Source organism: Clupea harengus, unplaced genomic scaffold (assembly GCF_900700415.2).
Source record: "Clupea harengus unplaced genomic scaffold, Ch_v2.0.2, whole genome shotgun sequence".
NCBI classification, from domain to species: Eukaryota; Metazoa; Chordata; class Actinopteri; order Clupeiformes; family Clupeidae; genus Clupea; species Clupea harengus.
The window spans coordinates 70,001-89,924 of record NW_024879647.1 but is presented as its reverse complement, the minus strand read 5'-3'; the positions used below and the strand labels follow the sequence as shown (position 1 = coordinate 89,924).

At 43.6% G+C, this 19,924-nt stretch overlaps 3 protein-coding genes and 1 pseudogene across 3 annotated transcripts; 3 read left to right on the top strand and 1 right to left on the bottom strand.

Annotated features, from left to right (window-relative positions):
• Nucleotides 1-374: 374 nt before the first annotated feature.
• On the bottom strand, nucleotides 375-2,656 carry LOC122129447 (ubiquitin-60S ribosomal protein L40). The gene is made up of 5 exons (XM_042704364.1): nucleotides 2,612-2,656; nucleotides 1,909-2,022; nucleotides 1,719-1,805; nucleotides 1,132-1,234; nucleotides 375-540 (listed from the first exon to the last, which is right to left on the bottom strand). The coding sequence occupies exons 2-5, from the start codon at nucleotides 2,009-2,011 to the stop codon at nucleotides 447-449; spliced, it is 387 nt and encodes a 128-aa protein (XP_042560298.1). The 5' UTR covers nucleotides 2,012-2,022; nucleotides 2,612-2,656; the 3' UTR covers nucleotides 375-446.
• Nucleotides 2,657-4,276: 1,620 nt separating this feature from the next.
• Nucleotides 4,277-7,443, top strand: LOC122129450 (testis-expressed protein 45-like). Its single transcript, XM_042704367.1, has 4 exons — nucleotides 4,277-4,897; nucleotides 5,143-5,249; nucleotides 7,214-7,306; nucleotides 7,420-7,443. Exons 1-4 carry the CDS (start codon nucleotides 4,366-4,368, stop codon nucleotides 7,441-7,443), a joined length of 756 nt encoding a protein of 251 aa, XP_042560301.1. The 5' UTR covers nucleotides 4,277-4,365.
• LOC122129451 lies at nucleotides 7,339-10,078 on the top strand. Its single transcript, XM_042704368.1, has 5 exons — nucleotides 7,339-7,572; nucleotides 8,011-8,129; nucleotides 8,238-8,427; nucleotides 8,690-8,778; nucleotides 9,865-10,078. Exons 1-5 carry the CDS (start codon nucleotides 7,488-7,490, stop codon nucleotides 10,003-10,005), a joined length of 624 nt encoding a protein of 207 aa, XP_042560302.1. The 5' UTR covers nucleotides 7,339-7,487; the 3' UTR covers nucleotides 10,006-10,078.
• Nucleotides 10,079-13,579: 3,501 nt separating this feature from the next.
• Nucleotides 13,580-19,924, top strand: part of LOC122129445 — a 7,145-nt pseudogene continuing 800 nt past the window's right edge.

The following is a 19,924-nucleotide window of genomic DNA, read 5'->3' as shown; positions in this document are numbered from 1 at the left end:
ATAGCTCGGCTTCTAGGCTCATTCCTGAGGGGCTTACAGCAGTTCTTCACGTCATTTTCTACAGCTCAAGATGGCTTCAGACTCTGGCCCAGCTATGGGACAGACCCATCGTGATGTCAACCGTTGACAGCGAGAAAAACTGCCAGGGAAAGTTCAACTGAAGATCTGAAGATAGAGATTAAGTAATCTAAACTTCCAGGTTGTAGTTACACCATCATGACAAAACCCCTTTGATTTTGTATCTGCAGCCTGTTTACCAGTTATGCAAATTAAACCATGTTCTGATAACTGAGCTATTGTCGATTTAATCTCTACTACAAACTAACCAAGAGGTAAGCAGAGGGGGTGGGTGGGGAATCACAACAACACAACAATTTTGTTTTTCTCAACATTTATTTAACCAACTAATGCAAACTGCATAGGGCCAAGAGAACAGCGCGGAGCGTCTACTTCAGCTTCTTCTTGGGGCGCAGGTTGTTGGTGTGGCCACACTTCTTCTTGCGGCAGTTGACGGCGCGGGGGTGAAGGCGAGCATAGCACCTGCAGAACAAAAGGAACCAAGGTCAAAGTGAGGGTCAGAGAAGGCTGCGCTTTTGAGATGCACACCACTGTAAACCAGCAACCCCGCAGCACGTGGCAGGCTTCCAAAGCCGTTGCCTTAGAAACAGGGCTAGTAAAGCTGTAACCTACAGACACATCACCAGAAACGCGCTCCATCTGAGCGTGATTTATTCCACCCACATGACTGTATAGCTCTACATCGCAGAATAGGGCCTCGTAGCATTACTCGGGTCACACTGGTGCATGATGCAACAATAGGTTTGGAGCATTTCCATCTCAAGCAAGAGATCCTTCACTGCACCTACGCATATATTCTACATGTCAAATTTGACAGGAAAGTGTTTTTCTTATTACTCTTGACCTGGAATACTTCACTTTGACATGTAGGGATTTCCATGTACATTAATGCAGCATTACATTTCATAGTGAAAATCAAGTCTATAATCTTGTGAAGTATTGAAGAGTCATTACCACACGAGATGCCGTGAAGATGGATGCTAGCACACACAATGTCTTATTATGTAGTAAGGACACGGGCACAACACTTTCATGAGGAGACTAGACACTCACTTGCGGCAGATCATCTTGTCGCAGTTATACTTCTGGGCCAGTTGCCTCAGAGAAGGCTCAATGATGCCTCCTCGCAGGCGGAGCACAAGGTGCAGAGTAGACTCTGACAAACAAAAAAACAGACACCTGCATTAGCCAAGTCATGATTTCCACATTGGCCCTAAGGTCCAAAGCCTTAGACTCATGGTGGATATTTTAAGAAAAAACAACTTCAAGGACTTTTCTATTACCATTTCAAATACATTTACTTTATATTCTATCCCATCATCATTTTAACACACATTTGTCATCAGCCTGTTCCCCAAAAACTAACTAGGACCTTACAACAACAATAACCTTAAGACTTTATAATCAATTAATGGTCCAAGAATTAACTGGGACCTTACAGCACCCATCTTAAGATTTTTAACTCAATTAATGGCATTCTATGTAGAGCTCAAGAGCATAACATTTGGTTTTGTTAGGTTGTTTGAATACTCAATACAAACACAAATTCAGTTAAATCTAGATAACATTGGTCTATCCGTAGATCAGAGTAGCCCAGCAGTACTAAAAAAAAGCCTCCTCTCGCAGAGTTGAATAGTCACCTTTTTGAATGTTGTAGTCTGACAGTGTGCGGCCATCCTCGAGCTGTTTGCCAGCGAAGATCAGACGCTGCTGATCAGGAGGGATACCTAGAGAAAGACAACTTTCGTTAATGACAACTGTTCATTTTACCGGTGACAATAAGTTCCTAGTTAAGTTCGTTGCTAGACCCCGATTAATAACATAACTTACCTTCTTTGTCCTGGATTTTTGCCTTGACATTTTCGATGGTATCACTGGGTTCCACCTCAAGGGTGATGGTCTTCCCCGTTAACGTTTTCACAAAGATCTGCATCTTTGCAAACTCTGAAATACAAGACGATAAATACATGCTCATCAAGCCTACTCAATTAAGCATTTTAGTGACCGCCATGTAACGTCACATTCCACCATTAGCCTTTTAGTACTATAAATTAATTAGGCAAACCAACTTCTTCAAGGCAATGTGAGCTACTTATTAGCATGCTGACTGCCGTCAAATGTTAGCTTAGCCAACCAGTTAATAATGTTACTTGTACCACGAGCTGAGAAATATAAATCCCAGCCGCAAATTTAGTTTGACAAATGTGATAATTTGCTACACAGACATTTACTCTGTATGAAAATGATTGTTCGCTGTTGAATTCCGACTTTTGTCGCTAATCATCAAACTCCACATGGTTAGCAAACTAGCTATCCGCCATACCAACTAGCTACTTCCAAGAGGCCTTTGCCACATGCATTCTACGACATAAAGTTATGACGTTTTACAACACAAAATTCATTTTCGGTAGTACATTTAATGCTTCATTAATGACAATCAAATTGCTATGACCCAAAGCGAATAAATAAAGACTAATTTTCGCTAGGAAATGCTATTTTAACCGAAATATCATGGACATGAAAGAGCACCCACCCGTCGGACTGCTTAGCCTGAACGAAAAGAGGCCGTCCAAACCGGAAGAGCATATATTTACATCACATCCTCCACGAATGAATTCCTCAGTGAACGTGAAGTAAAGATTTAACTCATTTTACTAACTTGACCGCTGTCCAGTGACTCTGACTGGTTGACAAAAATTGAATTTTTTTTCTAAAGCAATGTATATCCAGCATATCAATGCAAGATGTTTTAGAATCTACACGTAAAATCTATATATTCGGCTGATGATGACTATGAATATATCGCCATCTAGCCGTGACACGAAGAAACAACACGAGAGGAAGAGTCCTAATTAGTGTATTTTAATTAACCACTTGACTCATGTTTACCAAATCTACCCAACAGATTGCTTTTTGCTTGTTTGAAAATTGATTTTTTAGTGGTTATACTTGCCAAAAATGGCAAGATAGGGCAACAGACAAATTATTAAATGCACTGTTGATAAATAATTAATTAGTCTACTTAGCAACAGAGAATGCAACAAAGAGGCTCAGCCACAACTTGCGAACAAGGACGGTACATATTAATTTTCAGTTTTCACTACTGTACGATTAAAGCTTTTCACTTTTCTCTTTTGATAAATGTTATAACTAGTTACACAGTCTGATATGACAAGCCAAATTATGTAGTTTTGCTAGACTATTCTTTTGACAGACGTTGGCTGATTTAGGTCATATCTTTTACGTACGAATGAAAGAAAGGCTATTTATCGTCCATCTTTTATACACATTATCAGTGTTCCATGTGTAAATTGAATCGTAGGCTTGCTCCGTTATTTTATATCTCAGGGAGAAACATTTTGTTTCAACCAGTCATTGGTCAGAGGCGTTTCTGTCCTGATAACATGGGCTACCTAAGAGCAAACCACGGACAGGGAGGAAAAACGTTTGTTAAATGTATAGAAAACTACAAAATATTAGTTAAGAGGCTACCTTTCTAGCCCAATACCGTTCTTCGTTAAACAAACGAGTTTTTTTTACCCATGCACATTTAAGCAGATAGTCGTAAGCCAAAAGGTGTTTTCCAAGGAGTATGGCAGAAGATGTTTTATGCTGTGTGACTCAGAGTTGGCCTTCATGTGGGAGTTTTTGCCACATGCTTGATTCTTTTTTCATATAAAGCTGATATCTCATAAATAATTTTCTGTAATTCTTGGATTAGTTTACAGCAATTTATTGAGATAGTGGCATGTTTAGAGGTTAAATGCCTGTCCCCTGTAGTTGAACTTCCATGAACTTGGGCAGTTTTGTATTTACATACAGGAGAGCTACTATCAAACCATGGCAGCATTTATTATTACACTCAGTACATGCCTCTCTCCCACTAAGTAATATCTAGTTATTAATGCCATGCAAGCACCAAGAGTGTTATAAGAGGATAATGGCGCTCTGAAGAATGCCAATTACGATGTGAACCCTAGTGTGATTGTGCAGTAATACGAGAACAAGTACTTTATGGTAGTTATTTTACTGTGTTCTGCGTTAGTTGTAGGCAAAAAGCCAAAGGCCACCATGATTTGAGCACATTTGTAGTCTATAGTCTATATACCTGTAATGCCATGGAAGACTGCACTCAGACAAATGACATCACTTCATCTGTGACATCACATTCATTCCATTCTATTTCAGAAGGGATTAGGAAATGCCTGGACAGCAGCAAAACCAGCTGATTTCAATGTGAAATAAGCAAATTAAGTTCACTGCAACGTGCTCTCCCCGGACAATGAGATGTCTGTCATCACAGGCACATTGATTCCAGCTCAGCCCACAGGGATAGACTTCCTGAAGTCATCCAATACCCTGATAGTGACAGACAACTATGGTGTCACCACAGACCAGATCTACCTCACCACCTTCAAGAAGGACTTCAGGACCTCCGGCCACCTCCCCAAATGTGGCAGTCTTCCCTGCCCCAAGCCCGCCCAGATGCAGCACAAGGACCGCTCCATCCTGGAGCGCTGCCCTGAGGCCCTGAGCTCATACACACGCCCCCAGCTGCAGGCCATCCACCGCATACCAGCCTGGGCCAAGCTGTGCACCAACCTGAGAATGCACGCGGACCGGCGCCAGGCCACCTTCTGCACCACCCAGGCTGAGGGTTACAAGCGGCACCCCTCCCACTCCGCCGCCAAGCTTGCACGCCCCACCGTGGCTATTCAGAAATGCACCGGAGATCGGAAGCTGCCCCAGACCACACACAGAGAGACTTTCCCTGCCTTCATAGCGCTGCCTGTGGTCAAAGCACCGGTCAAACACCTCGGTCAGTGCTCAGTTTTTACAAATCATGGGGCATCTATACACCCAGTACTCACATGCAGGCAGATGTTCGTGTTGCAATTCTATGTACTGTTGAACAGTGATTGTTGATGATTATTTTATGATTCCTCAAAATAATGCATAATGTTCTTGGGGACTCTCAGGGCTCCTTTGACATGGATAAGACTTTAACATATTATTATAGCTTACTCTGAATGCAAACCACTTCATTGAATGTGTGTTGATAAGGAGGAGAGCCGACCATCAGCGGAGACTATGACAGGCTGTACTTTAGCACCCATCACAAGGACACCTTCCAGGGCAGATGGGCCCCCCCTCTTGCTCCAGTGGAGAAGGTAGGTTAACTCAAAACACTCCTGGTTATAAAACTATTAGTCTGTTCAAAAGGCCTGTGCTAACTAAACACACCTCACCGTCTTGTAAAGTTGTTAGTCTGTTTAGTAGCCCTGTGCTAACTAAACACACCTCACCGTCTTGTAAAGTTGTTAGTCTGTTTAGTAGCCCTGTGCTAACTAAACACACCTCACCTGCTTGTAAAGTTGTTAGTCTGTTTAGTAGCCCTGTGCTAACTAAACACACCTCACCTGCTTGTAAAGTTGTTAGTCTGTTTAGTAGCCCTGCACTGCCATTTATTGTCTCCCAGACAGAGAGCTAACACAATGGAGACCAGGTGCATAAAGTCACTAGTTGCTACAGGGCGTTTTTTCAGAGTCAGTGTTTGGATTTAAAAGTAAGACCGTACACCCTTCCTGCCATTATAAGGTGAACTTATTGTGCAGTAGTAGTTCATGAAGACCCAGAGATGGGTAGAGTAAGCAAAAGCTCAAGTAAAACTATTGTTACTTTATAATAATAATTACTTGAAGTACAAGTAAAAGGACTCATCAAAATAATGCCTAAAATGAGTAAAAATGCATCTAATAAAATAAATCTTAGGCAGTGAGTAAGTTCAGATGATGATGATAAATGTTACACCTATTAGGCATATGTAATATATTCTAATGTGGGGTTATGCCAAAAATCTCAAAATAAAAAAATGCTTGTCTGATAAACACAACATAACATAGCCATCTGCAAATTCAAGTACTAAATGACAATCCACTGAATAATAATACAAAAAAGTTGTAGGTGGCCACCGTAAAGAGGGGTATTCAGTTGGCTGCAAATGCAGCAACCTCACCACTAGATGCCACTAAATCCTACACAATGCACCTTTAAATAATGCTTGCATTTTATGAAAGCTTGAGGGCTCTCTGTTGGTGTATTCTGGTAGATTTTGTGAAACACACAAATGAAAATGACAGCAATATTACTACAGGGAAACAGAATAACATGTGAGCTGCCACATCACTGTAATAAACAGCATTCCAAATTCAAAACGGCTTAAAACCATCACCCTTTGCTCTCTTAAAGTTCATAATTTTACCTCTTCTCAACAAAATGTGAAGTGTGATCCCTCAGCAGTAGCAGATGATCACTATACGGTTACTGCGGATCAGATTTGGAAATGAAAGCAGTGCACAGGAAATAATGACAAAACTGTGTTGAACAAACTATACAAGAACACACACATATTGATAAACTGAGACATCTCTATCATTACATTACATTACATTAGTCAGCATCTCTTCCACAGGGATAGGGGTGCACAGGTAGGCTATCACAAAACTGTGCTTTCTCTGTGTCTCAAAAATACAGCGCTTTGTTCATCAATACATTTTATGTAGGCATAAAGGCAATCTAGAGACACACACCGTTCCCATTCAAGACCATTGAATCGAACAAAATGCAGCACACATCATCCTTAGCATACCACTAGAGGGCACTTTTGTCCAAAGCGACCTACTTTGGCATCCTGGCCGGCAAACTACACTAACGTCAATGTCAACAGCTCTGGCACTGACAGTTGTTGTTGGTCAGACCATTCACACAGGTGTGCAGATCCCAAAAGCACAGATACTAACTATGTTAGCAACTTACATTACATTAACAGTCGTTAAGCAACACAGGTTTTTTTCCAAAATCAAAGTTTGGACTAACTACTGGTTGGTAAATTGTGTTTCTTTGTTGGACATGAGCCCACCCTTATCCAGACAGCAGCTGTTTCTGGCCTGGCCAGAGGTATGCCAGATCAGAACCAGAGCTGTCCTGGTGTCAGCTGCAGGCTGGGTAGGAACTCCTCAAACGCTGAGACCCGTGGCTGGAATGCCTGCAGTGCGTTTAGATATGAAGTTGCTGGTGCTCTGAAAAACATCCCTGAGGTGATAAGTCCTGTGTACACTGTCATTCCCTGGCTCAGCATTTCCGCTCCTCTCTGGCGATGGGTGACCCAGACAAGCTGGTGGAGAGGGAGACCACGCATGCTGCCACCTTCGGGCCCCCGAGCCCCCCGGTATGTGTCCCACACGTGTTGTATTTCAAATCACTTCAGTGGATCCACACGGGTCAGGATGGGTGGGGCCTATTTTCTTTTCCTGCCTATGTGTGTTTTTGTTTCTGCCCGAGGAGCCCCACTGTAAGCACCTCTGATCCTGCATAATGGTGTCTTATTTTTCAACAGGCCGGAGGGAGCGATGGTGCGACTAAAGGTTAATCTTGGGGACAGTGAAAACAAATGGGTGTCGACCACAGCTGATGCGTATCGCAGGGTTAAGACAGGTAGCCTGTGAAGCAAGGTGGCAGTATCTTGATTAGTTTAGAGGGCAAGACACAAAAGTGACATACAGTATAAGAAATAAACACGAGAGTACGTGGTTGGTGTGTGTATATGCATGTGTGTGTGCTTGTGTGTTTGTGAGTACATGCATGCGTAAGTGTATTTGCAGCCACTGTACCCTACTGGCTGTATGTGTGCATGTGAGTGTGAGCAAGTGTGTGTACTTGAATGGAGCTGCATTTCTGTGTGTATGCGCATATGTCTTTAAGTGCTAAGGTTTAGCATATGGGTCCGTGCATATTATGTATCTGCGTGTTTATGAGTATTTATGACCTATGGGTGAGTCCAAGCACTTCCATGTGTCTGCCTATGTGTTTGCATATGCCTCTGTGTGTGTATGTATCCATCTGTGTGTGTGTGTGTGTGTATGTGTGTGTTAGAGGGTGTGCGGCATGTGCAGAAGATTCCGACCCAGAGTTCTATACCCAGGGGAGATTTAGACCCACAGCGGAACCAGGCCCGAATGATGGCCACCACAAACAGATTCTTCTTCTCAAAGGTGAGACGCCTAAAACCCCCTCTGCTCATGTTTCATAAAGGGTTCCCCCTAAATATCATTCTGTTTGCTCTCCCCCATCCCGTGCCTCTGTGACCCCTCTCTCTTTAGGGAAACCACAGGGAGCTCCCCTCACATGTGGATGGATCCTGCCTCATAACCAGGAGTAATGTGCAGTTTGGTCCGCCCAGTTTGGGAAGGAAGTCCTACAACACCTCCTCCAGCGATGATTACCCCAGGAAAGCGGCGGCCCGGGTCCTGCCCCACACACAACCCTCTGGGCGCGTGCTCTCTGGCCCTGGTATGAGGACACAAAGAAACATCAACCTAAACAGTTCTCTCTGATTGGTCCCCACAATTTTGGGCCAACTAGAAGAAGGACTGTGATTGGTTCTCACACTCTGGGCTGGACTTTTGACGGGTTTCACACTCTCAAGCACCATTTCAAGTGTTCTCAGCTCAAGCTCAGTGATGATTTTGTAATGGTAATAAGCAGATTCATTGGATGCAACTGAATTCAGTATCATTAAATATATGATTAGTGTGACCTTTCATGTCCTCAGAGCATGAACCTGCCGTCACAACAGTGCAGAGAGACTACCGTCCTTCAAATGGAAAAAGACAGGAGCTGCACCCCAGACAGTTAAAACAGGTGAGCTGAACTCCACACAGTGAAAACAGGTGAGCGGAACCCTGCACAGTTAAAACAGGTGAGCGGAACCCTGCACAGTTAAAACAGGTGAGCTGAACTCCACAGTTATTTACTGTTACCTTTAACACGTGTGGTAAACCCCAGACAGTTATCATTGGTAACCTGGGCCTGTGTCACACAACAGGTGAACACAGAGAACACAGGTGAGCTGAACCCCACATAGTTAACAGGTGCGCTGCACCCCAGACAACTGAACTAAAGTAGACTGATTACTTTGGACTACAGTCTCTCTGTTACTCATTCATCTCTCCACAGCTAGCTATTTTGGGACCTACTCATCCTTGGACTGTGACACTTTAAATAATTGTTTTACTTTTCAGGGGCCTGAACTTTGACACAGTTTATTCAGAATTCCAGAGTCTGTGTGAATAGCATAAGGTTGCAATGTTCAGTTGTATTCTTGTGAGCACCATGCATTTGTTGTATAGATTCAGGTGTTGTGATATACATTTTAAGAGAACTTCACCGTCTGCAAACAGAAGCTGACTCTGAGAGATATCAGGCCCAGATCTATGAGTGGGTCAGCTACTGTTTGGTACCTTAGTGCTTGAACACAGCTGCCTGTAGACTGCACCTTTAAACAGCTGCCCGTAGACTGCACCTTTAAACAGCTGTCTGCAGACCGCACCTTTAAACAGCTGTCTGCAGACCGCACCTTTAAACAGCTGTCTGCAGACCGCACCTTTAAACAGCTGTCTGTAGACTGCACCTTTAAACAGCTGTCTGTAGACTGCACCTTTAAACAGCTGTCTGCAGACTGCACCTTTAAACAGTTGTCTGCAGACCGCACCTTTAAAGAGATGACACACATGCATGCCTCTCATCTGTAAATGGCTTGCAGTAAAACTGCCCATTCTCACTCTTCCCAGGAACCAGTTTGAGTTGTTTCCAAGAAATTGGTTAATTTAAACTAAAATACTTACCTGGTGCCATCTATACTTACAGTATACACGTACACAGTATACAAGTAGACACCTCATATTTACTTGTTTGTTTTTGTTGTTTTGTTTGTTTGTTTGTTTGTAGGTTAAGGAGAGCCACATCAGTCCCCCCTGTAAGGAGCACCTCTTCAGCACAACCCACAATGAGGCCTATACACTCGTGCCTCTCTCCAGCAAATCACTGATAGACACACACAGCCATCTGTACAGCCACGTACCCATGTAGAAACACACACACTCAAACACTGTTCTTACTTACTGTTAACTTTCAAACAAATAAACTAATGTTGTTGCTCTCAGTTTGTGTCTATGTGTAATGAAGAACCTCTTCGAGCCCGTTCTGACTGTGACTGTCACAGGGTCTGCTGAATGGTAAACTCTGTTCTCTGCTCCTTTGATCCATGAGCAAAGTTCCTATTCACAGGAGTCAATAGGCAGAAGTGTGTTTACACGGATGGCATGATATGCCGATTAGTTCAGAACTTAACACTCCCATATCTTCTGTTTGCATCTCTTACTCACTCATGGGTGCCGTGAGGGCGGAAGGGGGCAGGGGGTTTCTCCACGGGCCCTGCACTGACAGGGGCCGACCTTTATAGAACTTAATGACCTATATTATTATTAAGTTACTTTGCGTCATGTGTTCTCTGTAACTCCACAGAAATGTAAGCAAGTGCAACTTTTGTCCAAACATAATAAATATAGCTGAATGAATATGTTTCTAGCACAGATGCCCCGATTTGATTTGATTCACAAGCTAATGAGTCAATATTGATAGGATGTTGATATCACTAGGGATGAGATATGAAATACTATCGAACAGCTTCCCATATTTGGAGAGATGTTTTAAAATGTAATACAATTTTGGCCACTGGTGGGAATTTTGGCGATGTTCCGAGTTCGCCATTGTAGAAATGGGAAGCCAAATGCTCAGCAAACTCTGGCAAGACAGATCAGATCAGGTCAGTCAGAAGACTGCTGTGTCACTATGAATTGTTCCTCTATGCATTTGCAGTTCACACAAGTTGAATGAGAGAGCGACATCTAATGGGGATGACTGGTGATAAATGGATTTTGTTTTACAGTTTTTCACAATTGTTAACACACGTTTCTCAAAACAATAACCGCTTTCTCAAAACTGCACACACAAAACTGAAAACCTCACACACAAAATGCTAAACCTGACACTCCCTTTGCAAGATGACTCTTTGCCATCAAATCTCTTAACTGTTCACAAAATGGAACTCGTGTTTTCATTTGGTACACACAGCCATATTTTCAAATGACACACTCATACCATTCATTGAGTACACACAACTAAGCATTTGCTGCACACTACCAAGCATTTACAGCACACTGAAGTGCAAAATCGAAAACACAATCATAGAAATGGAACACACCATATGAATGACAATGACTCTGGAGAATGAGCCCTTTCTCCTTTTGTAAAATGTCTCAGTGTAGGCCTACTTTTTTCATAGTCAAACATAAAACAGCACACAAATATACAGCAAAAAAAAGTTGTATTTCGGTACACACAGAGAACAGTAAAGTACTGTAAACCGGCCTGCTCAACCCCCCCTCACAAAAATGAATTAGGCATCACGCCTCCGGTTCCTGTCTGGAAAGAGGGCCTCATCCACATCACAGGCAACAGACCTGAATGTTTAGAGATTTGAATATTTGTGTGTTGTAGGTTGATGCTTTGAGATTTTACTTGAGAAGTGTGTGCAACAACTGAACATTGTGTGTAGTGTTTTGACAACAAGGTGATGTGTAATTGACATCAGAGTGTAAAGAAGGAAAGTCAGAGTCTAATGCAGATAAGGGAGTGTGAAGTAGTGCCAAATTGGGTCGAGCGATTGGTACATGAAGTGAAGGTTGTGCAAATTGTGCCGAATGTTCGCTTTTTGTGTGTTAACAACTGAGAAAAATTGTAGTATGACAGTTAGGCATTTAATTCAGGTAATGAATGTTGCAAAGTTGATTGAAAAGTTTTTATTTTAATGTACTCTATTAAATGTACGTTTAAACTGCAACAGAGGGCCTTTCCTATAGTGCATCATATAATCTTATATCAATAGTTCCTATAGTGCATTACATAATCTTATATCAATATAATTCATTAATGTTGAGTTTTTATTGATATTGGTTGGATTTCTCTATTAAATGTACGTTTAAAATGCAAAAGAGGGCCTTTCCTATAGTGCATCATATAATCTTATATCAATAGTTCTTCATCAAACAGCAATTCAACTGCATATTGTGAATCACTAAATGATGGAGACAGGTGGATGAACTAGGAGTCTATTTTCTGAAGTTTGCAGATCTATGTCTTCTGTGACCTTACCCTTTAGAGGTCTTCAGCGGGGCATTACTGGCAATGACAAACTTTACAGGAGTAACGTTGACCAAAATTTCAAATATTGCTCACTTTCAAAACTGACTGAATTCACTTCATACATCATTGGTCAGTGCCAGTATAGGTTAAGTATTAGGTAATCAACACAAGACTACAAAAGCTAAATTATTAAGCTTTGGGTCGTTAAACGGGTTTCGTGGGGGCACTTACAGCAATCACAGCCTACGTGGGCGGTCTAGGTGTGGAGGGAGCCCGATAATAGTCATTCATAGAGCCCAACATATTATTTAGAGGTGCTCCTGCTTCCAGTATCCAGTGCTTCTGAGGTGAGAGTACGAGTCATTTAGGTCAAGAGAGCTGCTGTTCAGACGGGACCAACTCTCAAATCTGTTGCAGCGAGACCGCTGTAGTGCCAAGCACAGCAGGGAGGCCAGCGCTGTGTGTTAGTGGCTTCGAGGTTGAGTGCATTGAGTGCATATTTAAATTCTAATGGCACCCATTATCACTGCATACCACTTGACGTCAGTTTTCCTAGATTTACGCACCTTATAACGGAGAACTGCACGAGATATTCTAATCACCTGAATACAGGATCATACCAAAAGAGGTGGCAGAGTGGATATCACAGACACACACATGCACGCACACACACACGCACGCAAGTACACACGCACACACACACGCATGCACACCTGCACACACACACGCACGCACACACAGACACAGACACAGACACAGACACACACTCACACACACACACACACACACACTCTCACACATACACACACATATTCACACACACACTGCATTTCCCAAAGTGACCAGACATAGACAGGCGCTCACTATCCATCAAACATGCTTGTATGACCCCCAAATACGCTGACCCCCGACCCTTCACCCATATAAACACGCTTCTCCCTGTGAGCTGTGAGTTGGTCAGGTCACTGACACAGTTTTGGATATTTACTGTTTAGTGGAGGAGCGGAGATCTCTTTACAGTCCAATGTGCAAGTCAACCTCGGACTCTTGCCATGCATTTTTTTTGTCTATCACAACTGAATAACTAGTTGTTTTAAACACTTTATTATTATAAGCTTCTTTTTAAATGTAAAGCTGTTGATCATGACTATCAGATATCTGATGCCCTTGGATTGTTTTTGTTTAGAAAGATGAATTTTCTATAAAAAAAAATCTTAATCTTAAGTGAGAAGAACAGTCAAGTTCAGTTCAAGTTCAAGTTCAAGTTTTCTTTCTAGGAGGCTAAAGCCTGTAAGGCTGGTGTTTGAGTCACATTATGTAAACTGAATGAACTTCAAATTAATAAAACCCGTTATTTACCTTACCGTACCGTTGTGGGAATGATATCTGCAGTGAGCACTAAATGGCGTTGTTTGATTGGTGCACACGATAATCCGTTTGTGGTGGGCGTGAACCAAACTCGTGAAAATATATTATACTCTGCACGAGTGCGAACTGACAGACTTTCTATGCACAGAACCCGAGGACTCAAGATTCCATATCTTGCATCATTTAAAGGTAACTGTAACGAGTTGTTTTGGCTTGTCTCATCAACTGTACACTACTAGTTAGCACTGGACTTTCGGCCAGCTGAGAAGGGTCCTTAGACCGCTTAATAACCTGCTATAATCGTCAGCCTGTCTGCATAAGACAAGCATTAGGCTACTGTCACTCGCAGAGCATTTGAGCAAGCAGGGTATAACTGAGTCATTTTTCTTTCTGGCAGATGCTGTTTAAGAGCATAAAAAGCTTTCAGCTTGAATTAGACGGACCACACGATGCTGTGTACACGAGCGGGGAGATGGTTACCGGACAGGTAGTACTGGAGCTAAACCGGGAGATTAAAGTGCGGTCAATGAGAGTGCTCGGGAGGGGGCTCGCCACGGCCCACTGGCTGGAGAACCGCACCGTGGGTATGAACACCGTTTACAATGACTACACGTCCAAGATCACCTACTTCAGGAAGAGGCAACATCTCATTAGAGGTAGGCTAAGGCCTGCGGACGCTGACACACAGCCTGACAGTGCGTCTTCACTTTTCAAACATGTAAACACTTACCAGCATGCAGTGCAGCTTACACTGACTCGTTTGTGATGTTTCAATTTAAGAAAATAAAGTTAAGTTTGTGGGAGAAATTGAGAACCAAACGGTTACATCGCTTCTAGCACGTTGTACACCCGCGCCATCAATTTCCTCGGTGCAAGCGTGGGGATTGCTTACTTTTAACCAAACTTCACACAGAGCTATTTGGCTTAACGTGCGAGAGAAACCGGAGAGCAGGAATCTAGGCCAGCAGACGTGACTGTAAACAGACACCAGACTTGAGGTTAATATTTCACTGTAAAGGGGTACGAATAGGTTAGCGCCTAGTATAGGGCTATTCATCATTAGTGCATGTAAAGTAACGCTACAGTGACACTGTAACGTACAGTAATTAACAGTGTCGTAGTTTAGGTCTTCAGACTGACCTGATATGTCTGGCTAGAAATAGACAAATCAACTGTGTAAAATACAACTGCCATATCTTTAGTATGGCTTAGGTTATTCATTTTGGCAAGTTCATATGAACAACGTATGTGTGTTGTATGTATTGGCGAGAGGGTGGGGAAGGTTGACGCCCCCTTTTGCAAGACGACCACTTTGCCGTTGGAGACCCCTGATTCAGGATCGAATGGGGCGTTTCAAAAAATGCTCCCGTGGTTTCTGAGGAAACGTGATAAACAAGGCTCGCTTCGCCTCGCCTAGCCTACCCTCGTATACATTTATTTATGCTTCTTCGTCGAAGCTACCCGACCCCCCTCGAGGCCACGCAGACCCTCTGACACGTTTTATTGTTGACTATAGATAGATTTCTGGTAGCATATCCAAAAATTCTGCCGGGCTTGAGCATGTGTTTGTTTGTGTGAATGTTGTATGTTGAAACAAATTAAAACAAATCCTAGGCTTTTGGAAATAATGATATTGCAATGATTTTAACACAGATTGTTATAGATTAGTAAATGTAATAGTTATATAGTGATTTTACATATCATATATAAGAAAAAAAGGCTTGATGCATAAATGTTTTCATGCATAAATGTTTTCGTGTTGTTTGGTACATAACTTATGAATCTTCACAGTACAAATGCCCTAAGTAGTTTTGAAAAAATGAAAAGGCCTAAAATAATGATGGTATTTAGAAGGAGGAGCAGTGTGCAGTTTGATTCTTTATTTCAGCTGTTTTATAAGACCTGTTAGTTTATACAGGAACATCTAGGTCAAGTCTCAGCTTTGAGTCTGACTGCAGGGATCACTGTAGGGGCCTGTGCTCTGGAATATTTCAGTTACCTTTCTCCTGTTTTTGTCATTACGAGGCTGTCTTTTCCACTCAAAATTAAGTGTCTATTGATTTGAGATCTTTGAGGAAGTCAGATCAAGAGGGTTTGCATTGCTAAATGTAACCAATAGAGGGCGGCTTATATTCATATCAAATATAGTTTTGTTATGAGTGCAGACATGAGTTACACCACGGGGGGGCAGTAACGTCTTGTTGTGTGTTTGAAACTGGCGAAAAAAGTTTTATTCTGCAACAATGATGAACCATGATGTGTTTCCTTATGTAAATATTCTCACAACAAATAGATAATGCATATCACGTAATTTGGCTTGCAGACGTGTCTTGAATCGTGTTTTCCTTGAGTAGGTTAGAAGTGAATTGATAGGTGTTGTTTATTTTCGATTTGGCAGAACAATGGTCCCTTAATGCTATTATCCACAGGCCGACCCGTGTGCATTTGATCTTTGCTGTGGATAAACCTCTGTTTTCGCGCATTCACACTTTGCAAACGTCTCCTTGCTCTCGGCAGACGCCAAATATGGGACGTACTGGAAGTAAATATCTTCGCACAATAGTACAGTGTGAAACTATTTTGTTGTGCAAAAAATTCCTGAAGGGAGGACCCAAGTTCTGAGCATGCCCAGTCAGCTTGTTTTTGTCGAAGAACCTGCAACCATCAATCATCGGGCTCTGCTCAACCCCGTTCGCTGTCCACACCCAGCGAAGATGTTTATGAGCGAGCACCAGTCTTAGCCGGCAGCCTTACATAATAAATGCAGTAAGCCCGCCCCCCGTAGCACGTTAAAGGACTTGGGTTCCAACCAGTTGCTGCAGTTTTGTTTTGCTCGCAGATCAGAGAGGGTGACCAGCAAATAACTTTCAGAAGAATTGACGACAGATCTCGCGTCAGGAAAATAACGAAGTGTCCTTCGAAGCAGTCGTTTGGGATTTTACAAGATGATTTTCGACAAAGTGAAAAAGTTCGACATCGTGTTTGACTCGCCTGAGATCGACTCGCCACCCGTGTTTAGCAGTGGTGATGTGGTCTCGGGAAAAGTTGTTCTGGAGCTCGGTGGAGAGAGCAAAATCGAGTCATTGAAGTTACATGCGGAAGGTTTTGCGAAAGTGCACTGGACAGAATCGCGAAGTGCTGGATCAAGCGCTGCCTACACCCAAAATTATAGCGATGAAGTGGAGTACCTTAACCGGAGAGAGGCGCTTCTGCAGGCAGGTCAGTCATTCACTATTTCGGCGATAGTCTGGGCACTGTGCTGTGCGCTGACTAATCAGAAAAATAAACCTCGAACGATTCATAGTAGATGATGAACCAAACCATATATGAACATGTAATTTTAAGCTACTTGAGTCGCATTTTCTAGAGGGTTGTCGACTCTTTGTTTGGTGCACCGTAAAGTGTTTGAATGGATCAGACATCCTGAAAGTTTCCTTTGTGAATTTCTATTTGATGAAATGGCGTTCATTAACTTAGAGATACAGAGTTCGATTTGATTTGCAGTAGTTTCAGTTCTTTGTTTAGTTGTTTGTGCAGTTGAGGCACTGCTGTGACAAGGTGCTTGTTTTCAACTGCTTGTGTGGGTGTGATGACATTATGCCATATGAACGTGGAAATAGAACAACCAATTTGTGATGAAATAAAACTAGGCTGCTTGGCCCTGAATGAGTTTTTATGACGACATGATGCTTAATGTGAAATGTCTATCTCCCCCCTCAGATAATGGAGAACTGACTGTCCTTGCTGCCGGCAGACACGAATACCCCTTCAGTTTCCAGCTTCCAGAGGAGTGAGTTTCACTTTTAGTTATTCTAACCCAAAGCTCTGTATGTGTGCATTGGTTTTCCCCTCTTCCCCTCTGATTGCTTCCTGCACCCTGAGAGGAGAGTAGAGCCGACCCTAACCCGTTTCTCTCTCCTCTGCTTCTCCAGGACTCTGGTGACATCGTTCGAGGGCAAACATGGTAGCATCCGCTACTGGGTGAAGGTGAAGCTCCACAGGCCTTGGTGCACAGTCAGGAAGATCAAGAAGGAGTTTACCGTCATCGAGCCCATTGACATCAACACACCCGCTCTGTTGGTAGGTTCAATATTCATGTGTTTTTTTTTTCAAGTTGATCAAGAATTTGGTTAAGAAGTTACCAGAACAGTCATTTAAAACAACTTGTTCTTCCCCTTAAGGCACCCCAAGCTGGAACCAAAGAAAAGAATGCACGTGTGTGGTATCGCAACTTTGGACAGGTGTGTGTTACCGCAAAGATCGACCGCAAGGGCTACACACCAGGTACGTGATGCCAGAATCACTTCACTTGTTCCTCCTTTGGTTGAGTAAAGTGTAGAAATCTTGTCACCACAGTAAATGATCTCACCACAGACAGCTCTAGTAATGACTGGTTCCTGTACTGTTCCTCTTAGGTGAAGTGATCCCCGTGTTCGCCGAGTTTGACAACGCCACGTCCCGCTCCATCGTGCCCAAAGCCTACATAACGCAGACGCAGACGTTCATAGCGCGCGGCACCATGAAGCAGAAGCGGGCGGTGGTGGCCACGCTGAGCGGAGACCCCGTGGGCCCCCAGTCGCCGGGAGACCTGGCACGGGCGCGCCATCAAGATCCCGCCAGTGGGCCCCTCCATCCTCCAGTGCCGCATCATCAAAGTGGAGTACACACTCAAGGTGAGTTCCTCACACAACAGGACACACTCTCTCCTCTCACACACACACACACACACACACACGCACTCTCTCTTCTCACACACACACACTCTCGCTCTTTTCTGCTCACAGCAAACCTGAGCTAGTAGACTAAGTAGTACACTTACACTAAAAAGTGCTTTTGTAAATAGAATGTACTTATTTGACATGACTTTCATGGCCTCAGCATAGTCTGCTTGCATAGTCCACTTTTTCCATCTTTGGATGATTTCTGTGGTTGGAGGGAGTTCTAATTGGTGGTTGTGGTTCTGGTTCTGGCAGGGTCTGTGTGGAAGTGCCCGGCACGTCTAAGCTCTGTCTGGAGCTGCCCCTGGTGATGGGCACCATCCCCCTTCACCGTTTGGCAGCCGCACGTCCAGCGTGAGCAGCCAGTACAGCGTCAACCTGGAGTGGCTCCGCATGGCCATCTCCGAGCAGCCTGAGCGTGAGTACCTCTCTCTGTCTCCGCACCAACACACACACACACACAACACACACACACACACTATATAGGATTGACAAGAGCTAACATAGTTAGAGTCTGAAACGTAACAAACTAGTAACGTAACTGCATAGGTCTGAAAAGCTTCTGAAAGCTTCTGGGCTTGTGGTGCTGAGGCTGGAGGTAGTAGCCCTTTAGGTTTAACACGTGTCATGATGGATGCCTTACCCTGTGTGTCCCTGTCTGTCCTCCACAGCTCCTCCGGACTACAGCTCAGTGGTGACCAATGAGGAGGCCGTCCAGAACGCCGCTAACACCAACAACAACAGCAGCTGCCCAGAGGAGGACCTCAGTGAGGACCTCAGTGGCATCCTGGGAAGACCCCTCATGGCATATGTCCAGGAGTTCCGCTTCCGCCCGCCGCCTGTCTACTGTGAGGTGAGATTTCCACACCACTTAACAGATCGCTTTCATCTCTGTTCAACTCATCTAGCCTGGCTCTCTTTCTTGTTAGCATGTAAACTTTTAACGGTAGTACATTTAATTCACTTCCAAAAGTGGGATAAGGGAGACGATGTCTAATGGGTTGTGTTGGTCTGTTTCTGCAGGTGGACCCAAACCCTCAGCCCTGCAACATGAGACCTCGCTGCATGACATGTTGAACAGTGTGGCCGACTCAAGCATCACAACGCGATGATGACTGATGATTAAACCGAATCGGAGATTCTTCTCGAGCCTTCTGTCAGGAACTGGTACTTTGGTCCAGGAGGGTTCGGCGCCATTGCTGCGGCCCGACGCGTTTGCGCACACGGCACGCAGCACCACCACCACCGGGGAGTCCTGGAGATAGGACCCGCTGGAGGACTTGAAACAAATCCTCTCATAAAGAAAGAAAGAAAAAAAAAAAAAAACTAAAGGAAGAAAAAAAAGATGTAAGAACTTGAACTTTTTTTTTGTTGTTGTTGTTTCTGTCCTCTTGAGTGGCTGTAAGCCAGCGGTCGTCCGCCCCAGCCTGCCCGAGGTGCGCACACAAACAAGCTTGTGTGTTGAGTAGGAGTCAGTCCACAGTTGGAGGTGGACTGTGTTTTTGATATTGCGTAGGGTCGGGGGAAACAGATGTTTAAGGTTTCACACGTGATGTATATTTTTATTGAAACCCTTGCTTCAGTGCCTGGTGATGTAGACAGGCGAATACACCATTGGTGTTCTTTGTGTATGCCTGCCATGGTTTGAAGCCTGCCATCTGATCTTCCTCACCTTTACCGTTATCTCATCAACTGAGAGATGTCAAAATGTCTTTACA

Coding starts and splice junctions, on each gene's coding strand:
- LOC122129447 (XM_042704364.1), bottom strand. CDS start 2,011: ATGCAGATCTTTGTGAAAACGTTAACGGGGAAGACCATCACCCTTGAG. Junction 1,806..1,908: donor AAAAATCCAGGACAAAGAAG/GTAAGTTATGTT, acceptor GTCTTTCTCTAG/GTATCCCTCCTGATCAGCAG. Junction 541..1,131: donor GACAAGATGATCTGCCGCAA/GTGAGTGTCTAG, acceptor TTTGTTCTGCAG/GTGCTATGCTCGCCTTCACC.
- LOC122129450 (XM_042704367.1), top strand. CDS start 4,366: ATGTCTGTCATCACAGGCACATTGATTCCAGCTCAGCCCACAGGGATA. Junction 4,898..5,142: donor AGCACCGGTCAAACACCTCG/GTCAGTGCTCAG, acceptor TGTGTTGATAAG/GAGGAGAGCCGACCATCAGC. Junction 7,307..7,419: donor TCGGGCCCCCGAGCCCCCCG/GTATGTGTCCCA, acceptor TTTCTGCCCGAG/GAGCCCCACTGTAAGCACCT.
- LOC122129451 (XM_042704368.1), top strand. CDS start 7,488: ATGGTGCGACTAAAGGTTAATCTTGGGGACAGTGAAAACAAATGGGTG. Junction 8,130..8,237: donor ACAGATTCTTCTTCTCAAAG/GTGAGACGCCTA, acceptor CTCTCTCTTTAG/GGAAACCACAGGGAGCTCCC. Junction 8,779..9,864: donor ACCCCAGACAGTTAAAACAG/GTGAGCTGAACT, acceptor GTTTGTTTGTAG/GTTAAGGAGAGCCACATCAG.